The sequence below is a fragment of the Panthera onca genome, chromosome A1 (genome assembly GCF_046562875.1).
Source record: "Panthera onca isolate mPanOnc1 chromosome A1, mPanOnc1 haplotype 2, whole genome shotgun sequence".
In the NCBI taxonomy this organism is placed as follows: Eukaryota; Metazoa; Chordata; class Mammalia; order Carnivora; family Felidae; genus Panthera; species Panthera onca.
The window spans coordinates 229,352,527-229,367,985 of NC_138339.1; the positions used below are offsets into that span (position 1 = coordinate 229,352,527).

A 15,459-nucleotide genomic window follows, 5' to 3' on the forward strand; every position below is an offset into this window, starting at 1 on the left:
TAGTGTCCTGAACTTGGTAGGTGTTCACTGAATAATCACTTAAATTTAATAAATCGGAATTCTCATACTTCAAAGGGAAATATTTTCCCGAAGAGTTAAAATAAAAAGGAAATAGGTAGTTTTGCTTTAGAATTTTTATGTTTTTGGTTAGTACAAGAAAATTCACCATCATTACTGATGATGTAAATAAAGAACAATTGTTATTTGGGGTTGGGATTTTAATAAGTTTATTGTTCTCTGAAATATATGTATAGATTTTTTAGTAAAATAAACAAAAATGGCTTTACATCACAAATTTTAAAATGAAGTAAAACCTATTTTAGCTATAGCATTTTTACTGTTCTCATTAAATATAGTGTCAATGTTCTACAGTGGAAGTCAAATATATGTAGCCTATGTGTATTTCATGTATGTATATGCATTTCATATATTTATGTATATAATACAAATGAAAAGCAAATTGCTTTGCATTTAAAATTTGTACTTTAATGAAATAATTATTAATGATTATTTTTTCATACATTAAATCTTTCTGAACTCATTTGAGCATTTCCTAATTAAAGATAAACATTTGAAGCAAAAAGTCTCCTCAAATTTCCCTCAGATCTTTGACATAGGAATTATTTTAACAAAGTTTGTAGGTTTCTAAATTCAAGTATTCAATAAGAAAGAAACAAATGCAAAAATCACCTCTTTGGATTAAGATAGCTAAATTAAAAAAACAATAGTCTCATATAGCTAAACCCACAATATGACCTGGCATGTGTGGGATGTGGAATGTTTAAAACAGGGATTTAACTAATTTTACTGAAAAAAAAAAAAAAGGAAAGGAAGTATAAAAATGAATGAACTAACAAATGAATATTTATATGGTTGCTTTTTAAACAGGATATCTACCAAAGGACACAGATGTCTCAGAAATTTACTGTAAAATGTAGATAATCAATATTAGAAGTTTGAAAAGACCGTAGATAAAAGTCTAACGTTTAAATGGCAAAATGTTTACCAGGAAGTTCCAGAAAGTTTAAAGGGCAGTAAAACAAAGCACAGCATGAATCATTCAAAACAATTAATGTTGGAATGTTACAGCTACTTGTATAAAAATGTTTTAACAGCGTACCTCACTGAGGGTAAGTATCCATTGGTCATTAGAAGGGCTTACCAAGGCCCACCTCTAACACGTGTATCTCTGAGACCCACCTATCATTTTGGCTTCTTCTTCAGTTAGCGTTTTACTCAAATATGTTTTCTTCACTCTCAATGTGTTTCCTGAAGGGAGAACAGCTCCTGTCACCGGCATGGGGGGTTCACCATCTTTCTGCTGCAAGCTGTCGGCTATTACTAAGAATGCCCGTAAACCAATGTTCATTCTCTGTAAGAGATAATGTGTTCATAATAAAAAGAAAAACCCAATTATTGTCGTGGAATTAAACCATCGGCCTTTGAGAGAAGTCAGCATGGCTTGCTATCCAGATTAGTATGAGAAAGTAATTTAAAAGGCACAAGAATTTAGGCCAAACCTATGAACGTTAAATTGAGTTTCTGTCACTATTTGTTGGGACAGCAGAGGAAGACAACTGGAAAGATTTTCACCCTACTTGGAGGGTACGTTTGAGAGGGTCATGCTCATCCTGTTTGGGGAATCCTGGTGAACCTCAAAGGGAAAGGCATTCATCCTCTGGAGCAGCTGCAACTAAGGGAAACTGAGGTAAACAAAGGGCTCATAGGTCACCTGAGGGAGAGAGATGCCCTGTGTGTTAATTCACAAAGACTGAATGAAAACAAACAGGAGTTACAAATGTGAATCACAAAATAAAAATGGTCTGCTCTGAATTGCGGGTTGATGACTCTTGATTCAAAAAGACTGGCGAGTTTGAAAATAAATTTTAAAAGTTCAATGCCGCTGAACTTGTTACTGATAAAAAACACATGGGCTTATAAGAAGACATGCCATTCGGGGCCAGATCTTTATCACCCTCAGGCTCAGGTAAGGCATAATAGTGGCTCTGAAAGATCACTGAGAGATGGTTGCTACCAGTAGCAATATCTTGAAAGGTCCCAAAGTACTAAAACATCTGTACTTCCTTAACAGCCATGTGTAATGCGTTTATACTCAAATTTTCATGAAGTAATACATGAATACACATTACATGAAGTAATGTTTCCAAAGCAGGCTACTACCCAACAGCAGAAAATAATAATTATTGCTACCAACAACGATACTCTAGTTATAATTTACTGAGCCCCTAAAATCTGTCCAGAACTGCTCATTAGTTCTCATTTCAAAAACAGCCATGCAAGGAAAGTGTAATTATTCCTATTTTTCAGGTGAAGAAACTGAGGCCATACAAGAAGTAGGTGGGAAGCTATACCCAAGTCAAGTTTGCCCCAGTTGCCTATTCTGTGATATAAGATTATATCCTATAACAAAAAAACAATACAGACTTCTTTTCATTTTGAAACCATTCAAGCTTCAAGGGACACTGATATTTTAACCAGGATTTGGTGAACAATTTTCTGGCTCATTTGTGCTGATCCAATGTGTACTTTATGATTTTATAGCCTTCAATAATATTCTGTCTCCAGTTTCTAGAAGGAAACAGTATTAACTTTAAAAGATTTAACTGTGTATTAAAAGTCCACTCATTTCCTCATTCATTTTAGTAGTTCGTGACATGTACTCTAGGCTTATGTATCTTTCTCAAGACATAGTAATGTTTTGGGTGAGGAAGTGGAATGTTCAATTCGGGAAATGCAATGCAAATAGAATAACTGTGGATTGCTGTCACTGGCCAAGTCTGTTATTTGCAAGTGGTATATCCAATTTATGAACTGCCCTGGCCAGTTCTCTGAGTTTTCCTTCCCTCTGGATAACACTGGGACATATATTTTCAATTTAGCTTCACAATTTCTTTTTGTATTTTATATAGTTCTGCATCGTACCTCTCCATTTCATTATTTGTCTACTCTTAGGAAATTATTTAACTCTTCCAAGTCCAAGTCTCAGCTTCCTTTCTATAAAATGAAGATAGTGATACCTCGTGATCAGGCAGGGCTATGGTAAGAATTAATGCCTGAAAAGTTCCTGCTGGTAATTATATATTTTTAGGTTTGAATCTACACTTGATTTTTTTAAAGTCAGGTTTATAGAGACATAATTTGCATAGAGTAAAACATACACAGTTGCACAGTTCTTTGAGTTTTGAGAAACTTAGACAGTCAGGTAACTGTCATCACATTCAAGATATAAAGTTATTTCCATCATCCCCAAAAGTTCCCTCATGCCTCTTTAGAGTCAGTCCACTTTCCATCCCAGCCTCTGACAGTCATTGTCTAATTTCTGCCTTCTAGTATCTCACCTTTTCCAGAATGGAATGGAACAGTACATCGTCTTTTGTGTCTTGCTTCTTTCACATAGCATCAAGCTTTTGAGACGTTGTTGCAATAGAAGTCATTTGTTCCTTTGTTTGTTTTCATTGCTGAATAGTATTCCACTACATTGATGATGCACACAACTTGTTCAGCCACTCACCAGCTGTTGAACATGAGTTGCTTTCCTGTTTTTAGTTACATCAATAAAGCTTATTCTAAAATTTATAGGGAAAGTATAAGGAATGAGGATAACCAACAGAATGCTGAAAAAGAAGAAAAAAATTGGAGGACTAGTATGTCCTCATTTAAAAATGTTTATTCTATGAATAAATATTCATAGAAACCTTTTTGGAACTTTTGGAGCTTTAATTTCTCTTGGATAAATACCTTGGAGTAGAAATGGTGGCTCATACAGTAAGCGTGTGTTTAAATTTAAAGGAAATTGCCGAACTGTTCTCTAAAATGGTGGTGCCTTTTTGTGTTCTCACCAAAGTAGTATCAAGTTGCAGGTGCTCAACATCCTTCTCAGCACGTCTCAGTGTGGTTTTAACTTGCATTTCCCTCATGACTAATGATGTTGAACATCTTTTCATAGGTTTCTCGGTCATTTGTATGTCTTCTTTGGGGAAGAGGCTGTTCATTTTGCCCATTTAAAAAATGGAGTTGTTTCTTACTGTTGAGCTGTGAGAGTTCTTTATATCCTAGATACAAGTGCTTTATCGATATGTTTTGCAAATAGTTTCTTCCCAGTCAGCTACTCTATGCTTTATTAACAGTCTCTCTTAAAGTGCAGACACATTTTTATTATGATGATGTTTGATTTACCAATTTTTTTTTTGTAATTCATGATTTTTGTGTCCTAAGAAATTTTTGTCCACTCAAAGATTACAAAGATTTTATCGTATGTTTTCTTCTGGAAGATTTATAATGTTGGATTTTACACTTAGGTTTACGATACATTTTGACTTAATTTTTGCTTACTGTGCAAATTATGGGTTGAACGTGGCCATATATATGTGGGTCTATTTTTGGAGTCTCTTTTCTGTTCCATTAGTCTTTAAAATCACTTTTCTGCCAGCACTACGCTATTGTAGCTTTTCAGTATGTTTGGAAATCAGGACATACTAGTCCTCCAATTTTTCTTCTTCTTTTTCAGCATTATGTTGGTTATTCTAATTCCTTATACTTTCCATATAAATTTTAGAGTAAGTTTATTGATTTCTATAGAAAATGCTATAAGGATTTTAACTGGGATTATTAATGGGATTATCGTTTAACATATATAGATTTGGGGACAACTGACTTTTTTATAGTCTTAAATCTTTCAGTCCACAAACAGTATTTCTCTCTGTTTATTTGGGTTGCCTATGATTTTCCTCAACATCTTTTACTTTTCAGTACACAAATCTTATACATAATTGTTAGCTTTAGTGCTAAGTACTTTGTTTTCATTGCTGTGATAAATTGTTCAGTTTCTTTTTTTTTTTTCTTTTTTTAATTTACATCCAAGTTAGTTAGGATATAGTACAATAATGATTTCAGGAGTAGATTCCTTACCCATTTAGCCCATCCCGTCTCCCACAACCCCTCCAGTAACTCTCTGTTTGTTCTCCATATTTAAGAGTCTCTTATGTTGTCCTCCTCCCTGTTTTTATATTATTTTTGCTTCCCTTCCCTTTTGTTCATCTGTTCTGTGTCTTAAAGTCCCCATATGAGTGAAGTCATATGATATTTTTCTTTCTCTAATTTCACTTAGCATAATACCCTCTAGTTCCATCCACGTAGTTGCAAATGGCAAGATTTCATTCTTTTTGATTGCCGAGTAATACTCCATTGTATATATATACCACATCTTCTTTATCCATTCATCCATCGGTGGACATTTGGGCTCTTTCCATACTTTGGCTACTGTTGATAGTGCTGCTATAAACATTGGGGTGCATGCCCCCCTTCAAAACAGCATACCTGTATCCCTTGGATAAATACCTAGTAGTGCAATTGTTGGGTCACAGGGTAGTTCTATTTTTAATTTTTTGAGGAACCTCCATACTGTTTTCCAGAGTGGCTGCACCAGCTCGCATTGCCACCAACAATGCAAAAGATCCTCTTTCTCCACATCGTCACCAACATCTGCTGTTGCCTGAGTTGTTAATGCTAGCCATTCTGACAGGTGTAAGGTGGTATCTCATTGTGGTTTTGATTTGTATTTCCCTGATGATGAGTGAAGCTGAGCATTTTTTCATGTGTCGGTTGACCATCTGGATGTCTTCTTTGGAGAAGTGTCTATTCCTATCTTTTGCCCATTTCTTCACTGGATTATTTGTTTTCTGGGTGTTGAGTTTGTTAAGTCTTTATAGATTTTGGATACTAGCCCTTTATCTGATATGTCATTTGAAAATATCTTCTCCCATTCTGTTGGTTGCCTTTTAGTTTTGCTGATTGTTTCCTTCACTGTGCAGAAGCTTTTTATTTTGATGAGGTCCCAATAGTTCAGTTTTGCTTTTGTTTCCCTTGCCTCTGGAGACATGTTGAGCAAGAAGTTGCTGCGGCCAAGATCAAAGAGGTTTTTGCCTGCTTTCTCCTCCAGGATTTTGATGGCTTCCTGTCTTACATTTAGGTCTTTCATCCATTTTGACTTTATTTTGCGTATGGGGTAAGAAAGTGGTCCAGGTTCATTTTTCTGCATGTCGCTGTCCAGTTTTCCCAGCACCACTTGCTGAAGAGACTGTCTTTATTCCATTGGATATTCTTTCCTGCTTTGTCAAAGATTAGCTGGCCATACGTTTGTGGGTCCATTTCTGGGTTCTCTATTCTGTTCCATTGATCTGAGTGTCCGTTTTTGTGCCAGTACCATCGTGTCTTGATGATTACAGCTTTGTAATACAGCTTGAAGTCTGGGATTGTGATGCCTCCTGCTTTGGTTTTCTTTTTCAAGATTGCTTTGGCTATTCAGGGTCTTTTCTGGTTCCATACAAATTTTAGGATTGTTTGTTCTAGCTCCGTGAAAAATGCTGGTGTTATTATGATAGGGATTGCATTGACTATGTAGATTGCTTTGGGTAGTATCGACATTTTAACAATATTTGTTCTTCCTATCCAGGAGCATGGAATCTTTTTCCATTTTTTTTTTTTTTGTGTCTTTTTCAATTTCTTTCATTAGCTTTCTATAGTTTTCAGTGTAAAAATTTTTCACCTCTTTGGTTAGATTTATTCCTAGGTGTTTTATGGTTTTTCATGCAATTGTAAATGGAATCGATTCCTTGATTTCTCTTTCTGTTGCTTCATTGTTGGTGTATAGGAATGCAACCAATTTCTGTGCATTGATTTTATATCCTGCAACTTTTCTGAATCCATGGATCAGTTCTGGCAGTTTTTTGGTGGAATCTTTTGGGTTTTCCATATAGAGTATCATGTCATCTGCGAAGAGTTAAAGTTTGACCTCCTCCTGGCCGATTTGGATGCCTTTTATTTCTTTGTGTTGTCTGATTGCTGAGGCTAAGACTTCCAATACTATGTTGAATGACAGTAGTGAGAGTGGACATCCCTGTCTTGTTCCTGACCTGAGGGGGAAAGCTCTCAGTTTTTCCCCATTGAAGATATTAGTGTGGGGTCATTCATAAATGGCTTTTATGATCTTGAGGCATAATCCTTCTATCCCTACTTTCTTGAGGATTTTTATCAAGAAAGGATGCTGTATTTTGTCCAACGATTTTTCTGCATCTGTTGAGAGGATTATGTGGTTCTTGTCCTTTCTTTCATTGATGTGAGGAAGCACATTAATTGTTTTGTGTATATTGAACCAGCCCTGCGTCCCAGGTATAAATCCCACTTGGTCGTGGTGAATAATTTTTTTAATGTATTGTTGGATCCGGTTGGCTAATATCTTGTTGAGGATTTTTGCATCCATGTTCCTCAGGGAAACTGGTCTATAGTTCTCCTTTTTAGTGGAGTCTCTGTCTGGTTTTGGAATCAAGGTCATGCTGGCTTCATAGAAAGAGTTTGGAAGTTTTCCTTCCATTTCTATTTTTTGGAACAGCTTCAAGAGAATAGGTGTTAACTCTTCCTTAAATGTTTGGTAGAATTCCCCTGGAAAGCCATCTGGCCTTGCACTCTTGTTTTTTGGAGATTTTTGATTATGAATTCGACTTCTTTACTGGTTATGGGTCTGTTCAAATTTCCCATGTTTCAGTTTTGGTAATTTCCCTTCTTGTTTCCCTTCTTGTTTCAGTTTTGGTAGTGTATATGTTTCTAGGAATTTGTCCATTTCTTCCAGATTGCCCATTTTATTGGCGTATAATTGCTCATAATATTCTCTTATTATTGTTTTTATTTCTCCTGTGTTGGTTGTGATCTCTCCTCTTTCATTCTTGATTTTATTTATTTGGGTCCTTTCCTTTTTCTATTTGATCAAACTGTCTAGTGGTTTATCAATTTTGTTAATTCTTTCAAAGAACCAGCTTCTGGTTTCATTGATTTGTTCTACTGATATTTTTGGTTTCAATAGCATTGATTTATGCTCTAATCTATATAATTTCCTGTCTTCTGCTGGTTTTGGTTTTGGCTGTTCTTTAAGGTATAAGGTTAGGTTGTATATCTGAGATATTTCTTCCTTCTTTAGGAAGGCCTGGATTGCTATATACTTCCCTCTTATGACTGCCTTTGCTGTGTCCCAGAGGTAACATTGTTCGGTTTCTAATTGTTCATTACCATAATATAGAAATACATTGATTTTATATATTTATCTTTTTTTTTTTAAGTAGGCTCCTTCCCAACTTGGGGCTTGAACTCATGGCCCTGAGATCAAGAATCTCAAGCTCTACCAAATGAACCAGCCAGGTGCCCCTCTATATTTATCTTGTATCCTACAAACTTTCTAAAAAATTTTTAAAATTATTTTTATTTTTGAGAGGCAGAGAGAGACAGAGCGTAAGTTGGGGTGGGGCAGGGAGAGAGACACAGAATCTGAAGCAGGCTCCAGGCTCTGAACTTTCCGCACAGAGCTCAATGCAGGGCCTGAACCCACGAATGGCGAGATCATGACCTGCGCCAAAGTTCGACACTCAACCAACTGAGCCACCCAGGCACCCCTATCCTACAAACTGTCTAAAATAATGTATTAGCTAAGCCGAGTCTTTGGTAGTTTCTACATATGCAATCATGTTGTCTGTGAATAAAAAGAGTTTTGTTTCTTCATTTCCAATCTTTATGCCTTTTATTTCTTCTTTTTGTCTCTGGTGCTGGCTAGGACATCCAGTTCCATGTTATTTTAGGTCATGACAAAAATTAGAGAAATGGATGACCTAGAAACTTCTCACAGATGAGTAAGTTCTTATGATGATGAAGATGCATATAGAAGCCATCTCAGTCTGAACTAAAATGGGATACTTACCTGGAAATTATTGGACTGTTGAGTGGTGATGCACTATAAACTTCGTAGTAAGATAATCATTTACATCTCTAGGCACTGTTCCACAAGCTATTTCCAAAATATGATTTAAGACACAATTTGAATACGTTTCTTGGGCAACTGTGACCTACAACATATTTTATCAAGTGTGACATCTACTTTATAGACTATCCTCATCCTTGTGTGTGCTATTGAGTGAGATCACAGATCTGCCTTTAAGCTTCTAATCACCAACTAGTGATAAACTCTTCCATAACCATATAAGCTCAGGAGAAATGGAAGAAGATACTCAAATGTCTTTTTGTAGTTTTAAAAATTAAAAACCCCATAATTCCAATTGTTCTGTACAAAGAGGTTAACCAATTATTCATTGACTGAGGAGTCTGAGGAAAGAATAAAGGGTAAATTTTATACATGGTGATGATGATGGTAGCTTTCAGTATGTTCTTTTTAGACTAATAACCTGGTAATTCTGAGGGCTGTTAAAGCCATGACTCCTGAGAAGTGAAAATATTTTGAGAAACTTCCCAGCAGGAGAAGACTCTTTACCTAGGGTTCTGGGCCCCATTCTAGCCCAAATGTTCTGGATTTGCATCAACTCTGTCCCTCTTCCCTTGACCCTGGCTGTAGCCATTCCAGAAGACTGTGATGTCATTAGACACAAGACAAAAACTCCCATTTTGGGGCTTCTCCAGCTGTCCCTAGACACATGGCAACCTTAGCACAAAGAAGAGAATACAGGCTGTGGAACCAGGAGATGTGGTTCCTTTTGCTATTAACCAGCTGCTGATTTCGAGCCTCTACCCTTACTGACAGAATGAAGGAGCCAGACAAAATAGTACAGTGATGATACGAACATTCCTTTTTAAAAAAATTTCTATGGTGGGTTTTTTTTTTTTTGGTTTGGTTTTTTTTTTTTTTTTTTTTGGTTTTGTTTTGTTGCTTAAGAGCTTGTAATGTCACAGTATCACAATTATTCTATGAGTGATCTAGAAAAGTATTTTGTTCATTTTCCTGGCAAAAAAAAGTTGAAGCTCAGAGATAAATGTCTTAGAGCTAGTTTAAGTGGTAAGGCCTGTGTCAAGGGGCAAATCCAATACTGTTGCCTTCTGGTTTAGTGTTCTTTCTACAGTATCATAGGGAAAAGACTGCAAAGAGGCACCCTGCCAGGCACAGTTCTGTTGGCCACCAGTGTTCTTAAAGTTTAAACTGGGATGTGCTTCTCATTTGCATAGGTCACTCCAACCATGTGTTGTGCCCATCACTTTCAGGATCTGCCTGGCCCTTGAGTTGTGACGCTGCCACAGAAACATAGATCCGTACATCACTCGATTTCATTCGATTTTAGTATTTTATTATCACATGCGTTCATTCTTCTCTGTTTCAACACTTCCCAGGACTCAACTTGTTCATCTGCATCAAAACAGCTATAAGTACTGACTTGTCTAAAAGAAAACACCGTGACCTGTAGTGGCAAATTATCTTTTGGGGCAAGGTTTGCTCTATCATCGAAGCACAGAATATGGTGGCACATAAACTTGCTATCATCCTAAGTCTGTTCACCCAAAACCTGACTCCTGAAATTCCATCATCTATGATTGTTAGTCAAATAAACATGGACAGAAAGAAACAGAAGACTTTTCAAGAAAATGGCCTTCGCCCTATTCCCCAAAGTCGCAAAGCAAAGGTACGGCTCGGTTAGAAGTACATAAAAGGATCATTTCATTCATACCTCTGGGTTGAGGCTGAAAGCTTTTGCTGGTTTTCCCACACAGAGAAAATCAAAAATAATTTCTTTCATTGCAAAATCTAAGCGTTCCTGTAGTGGAAAAGAGACAACAAAACAAAGATTTTAAAATACAAATTCAGTGTGAAGTGTCTATTTTCATTTTAGGCCACCAACAGGTGGTTGCTACAAGAAGCAAGATGCTGTTCAGTTTTATGCATTAAGAGAATCCCTGAAGGAAGACCATGCCCCTTAGAGCCTTGGGTGAGGCTGCCCGTTTTCATGTGATGTACAGAGATGCTTTTGTTATGTAAAATGTGGAATTTAGCCCCTAAAGCCTGGAATGACGAATGATAAAACAAAAAACAAAAAACAAATCCCCCAAATGAAAAACCAAAACACTTGGAATGTCTGGGCTTAAATACAGTCTCAACACTTTCTGCTTGTAAAGCAAATGCTGATCACCTCTTGAAACTCAGTTTAAAATATACGTTTAAAAATACCACTGCAAAATGACCATCTTCTTCTATTCTCTAACGTTTCAAATCCTTGGGCTCATATTATAATGGACAATGTCTGAAAGCGAAATGAACAATCAACAAATAAGACATACTATGATTACGTAAGTGAGAAAGCAGAAGCCAGATTCTAATGGTTTGAGACAGTGGCTGCTATGATATGACTGGTTCATTTTAAACAATATTCTGGAATAAGCAAAACACATTCTCAGGCACGTGATAACTATATGCAGAAAAATCACATTAATTCATCTGCCCAAAAAGCAAGAAACGTCTTTTCCCTAAGAGCAAATATGACAGAGGCATCTCATTATCCGAACACATAGAGAGATATTATACATTACTAGTCTGTGAAGTAACGACTGACCCTTACATCTTTATATCAATGTCAATTGTACTAATAGTATTTTCATGCCTATAATTTCCCTTTATCCACACAGCATTCTGAAGTACACTGGGTGAGCATTTCCCTCCACGTTTTACAGTTCATTTTACAGTTCAAGACACAGAAGAAAGATGCTTGCTCTCTGACTTGTTTAAGGGTATAGAGCTGGCTTGTAGCAGAGGCTGAACTGGGATAATTATCTTTTCACATTGTTCTGTAAGTCACGAGGAAGTCAAAGTTGGGATATAACCATTTACCCACAAAGTGTGATTTAAAAAGTAAAAATCTTGGGTCTAAATAGTAAACTAAATACTAAAATCTATGCTTACCATTATTGGACCCAGTTTTTAAGGAAATTAGTACCTTTAAGTTCTTAGAAAAGTTCCTGGCAGGGGAGCCTGGGTGGCTCAGTTGGTGAAGCATCTCACTTCAGCTCAGGTCACGATCTCATGGCTCCTGAGTGCAAGCCCCCCATCAGGCTTTGTGCTGACTGCTCAGAGCCTGGAGCCTCTTTTGGATTCTGTGTTTTTGTCTGTCTCTGCCCCTTCCCTGCTCATGCTCATGCACTGTCTCTCTCTCTCTCTCTCAAAAATAAATAAACATTAAAAAATTAAAAAAAAAAGTTCCTGGCAAAGAGTAAGTGCTTGATAAATTCTAATATTCCTATTCATGCTTCTTTCTCACGGGGTGAAAGAGCATTTTTATTCACTCCTCAATTTCACAAAGCAATCTTTTGATTTCCTCCAAACACCAGACTCTTGGCTTCCTCCTGACTTGCAGAATCCAGAGCAGAGCATCGGGACAAAACAGGGACTGGGAGTCAAGAGGCCCTTTTACTAATAGGTTCTATGGCCTTGGATGAGTCACTTAAACTCTCTCAACTCCTTCATGTGACAGACGCTGAAAACACTTGACGTACCCATGTCACTATTTGTTTTGAAGAAAAAAAAAAAAGCTACGTGTGAAAACACTGACAACACCATCCTGCAAAGTCTTTCCACATAAGCTATTACTTCAGACTTTTCACCTGGTAGTACTTGCTAGGAAGGAGACTGGCTACTTGAAGGCAGTTAGATCATTCCCACTGCCAGAAGCTTCTCCATTACCTGCGCAATGAACTGGATGATTTTCACAAAGATGTTCAGAGGCATATCCCTTGGCACCACACCACGGGACCCTTTGGGGAAAAGTGTTGTGATGATGGTTATAAGACGGCTGAAAGATAGGGAGAAAAAAAGAGAACACAAGCAAGATTGGCTGAGCTCCAGTCCTGTAAGTGAAAACGGCAGATGTTTCATCTTATCTAAGTATCAGAGAGAATTCAGAAAAAGAAAACAAACCACTTCATCCCTTTTTCATCAGCATAATTACTCTATCAAGTTTTTCTGCAAAACTAAGGGCAGTGGGAAGATTATAGCCGTGTGCTTTGTTAACACGGTGAAGGCAACCTTGGCCGTGGAAGCTTGCCATCCTAGTAGAGGCTGAAATTTCTGTAATGGCTGCTGAGCTACTGACTAAGCAAAGACTGAAAATGTCCTTAGGACTTAGATCTTTTAGAAAGTGTCAACTTTGAATAGTTTCTACTTTGGTTAGTATAGGTAGCAGTAAAACAAAACACCCTCTTTATTGGCTGAGTAATGGTTACCATTAACTCAGTGAGGTAGTTACCATTAACCCAAACCAGATCCTTACCTCTGAGTAGCTGTGTTGCTTTCACATTTAATTCGAATCATGTAAACCCAGAGTAATCTGTATAGAGATTCCAGTGCAACCCGAGCCATCTTGGGGTCTTTATTCTGCAACAGAAACCAGCATGTAAGATAGCATTAGATTTAAGATTTAATTAATATTACATGGTAAAAAAAAAAAAAAAAGATTAAATGGTACTGTATGGAATGTATGGAGATTATTCTTTTCTGAATGGCTTAGAAATGCAGGGCCCCTACAAGGCACTGCATCATCTGGGATTTATGGGGTATTTGCATCCGGGTGTCCATTGTGTAAATAATCTATGAGGAGGGATCCAAATAGCCATGAGGGCAGGGCAGAGTGGTTCTGGGGGAAGTCATGTCATTCTCTCTTTGCCAAGGTGAATACTTGAAATTGCCTTCTTCCTCCAGCCCTAGGGAACCTGCATTCTCTAGCACTAAGAGAATAATTAATCTCTTCTTTCTAGTGTTGATTATGCCCTTGTAAACATTGTTTTTGTTTTGATTCCCCAAGTTCCCTACCCACCCCCCCCCCCCCCCACTGCCTGAATCTAATTACCCACCAACATTTATTGAGATGAATGTGTACTAGGCACTGCGTTAGAACATGGGATATAGAGATAAAAGATAATCCCTTTCCCTAAATTGTTTACAACCTCTGGGGGATGGGAGATGGATAAAAAGCAATCAACTCTAAGGCAGTAGAAAAAACTGGTAGGCACAGGAGCTAAAGAATGAAAACAGAAAAAAAGACAAGCTATGGCAAGCTCAAGGAAGGTCAGGAAAAATTTTAAGGGGCACATGAAAACTCAGATGAACTTTAATCCAATCATTTACTCATGTGTTCATTCAACAAACATTTGAGTGGCTACAGTGGGCCAGGTACTGTGCTTGGCACAATATGAAACTTTGCACGGTGTAAAAGGATGATGGGAAGGGAGAGCGTGTGGAAGCTAAGACTGCTGAAGAAGACCAGTCATGTCTCATACCCTGGCAATAGTTTGTATTCCAGTGCCTAGGGCCAGATGAAGGAGCAGGGGCTGATGAGGGTTATGAGGAAGGCAAGGGTGATGTGTGGGACCCTGCATGCCAGGTTAACAAAGGGGACCAGGGTTCTCCTGATGGTGACAGGAAGCCACTAAGATCAAGGAGACCACGGAAGAAGTCCCCACACCTTGCGGAAAGGAACAGAGGCAGACCAACTGTGACAGAGCTGCTGGCTTCTGGGTAATAACAGACCAGAGAGGAAGCAACGGATTCTTTCCTTACTGTCCTGTCTTAATCTAATCATATTCCTCTTGATTTAAAAATCATGCACTGGATAGTTTCCCTGATGCCTGTGGGATCCAGGTAACATTTCTTGGCATGGCATAACTGACCGGTCAATATGTAGCTCTAATCTACCTTTTCTGCCTCCATCCTGCTTTTCCCCCACAAGCTTCCTCAACTGTAGCTAGGCCATGTTCATTCCATTTCCATGTCAAGAGTGGGTTCCTTCACCCCTTGCCCCTGCCTCCTTCTTTTCTATCAGGTGAACCCTACTCCTTCACAGTCAACTTGAACATCCCCTCTTTTGTGCAGGCTTCTCTGTTCCTCCCCAGGGTCCTCAATCTCATACCATTAAAGCTAATTATTCTGTCCTGAATGTCTTCTGACCTTCAAACAACCTCTAGCAAATGGTCTTGTTTAGATGTCGGAAAGGAAGGGGCATTATTTACTGTAATATCTATTAGAATTCCTGCCATTCTTCAAGGGGTCGATAAATGTTTCCTAAACCGTGTTTAAATGTCACTTTTAACTGTCTTACAAGTTTTTTGCTCTTACGTTACTTCTCTTCCCTTACTTATTTATCTTGTCATAATTGTCTTAGCTGTTTTATTCTTAGTGTAGATAATTTGGTACTGATTTTTGTAGAATTCATAAGTGTTTAGACATAAAGTTTATTTTTAGGCTATTTATGTAAATAAATTTTATGGAAAAGACTATAGAGAGTAGTTTTTTAGATTTAGGAAAAGTGGATTTCTTATGTCAAATTTTTGGTGTGATCATTATTATAAAATTCTAAATTTCTACATGCATTTAGGTCTGTTTTTAGAATTTTATTAGTCTGTCCATTCCTGTGCTAATACCACATCATTTTCAGTTTAACATGTGTTTTATTACTAGATTATACACCTGAACTAATATTACACTGTATGTTAACTAACTGGAACTTTTCTAGCTCTAGGGAAAAAAAGGCCCCGACTTTTTTTTAAGGCCCCACCTTTTTTAAAGCATACATTTATATACAAAGGACAATTTTTTGCTTGCTTGATTTGCCTGTTTGGTTACATAAAGAAACT

General features: G+C 37.4%; 1 protein-coding gene across 11 annotated transcripts in view; it reads right to left on the reverse strand.

Annotated features, from left to right (window-relative positions):
• The window catches only part of FRY (FRY microtubule binding protein), a 443,455-nt gene that overhangs the window by 129,171 nt on the left and 298,825 nt on the right, over positions 1-15,459 (reverse strand). For 10 of the 11 annotated variants that reach the window (XM_060637419.3, XM_060637417.3, XM_060637413.3 and 7 more), the window contains 4 exons: positions 13,101-13,204; positions 12,515-12,623; positions 10,512-10,598; positions 1,201-1,372 (listed from right to left, as the gene is read on the reverse strand). In XM_060637419.3, the coding sequence (XP_060493402.1) occupies positions 1,201-1,372; positions 10,512-10,598; positions 12,515-12,623; positions 13,101-13,204 (472 nt within the window). Of the gene's footprint in view, positions 1-1,200; positions 1,373-3,359; positions 4,362-10,511; positions 10,599-12,514; positions 12,624-13,100; positions 13,205-15,459 lie in introns of those variants that run through there. The other variant, XM_078432899.2, reaches the window with a different exon arrangement.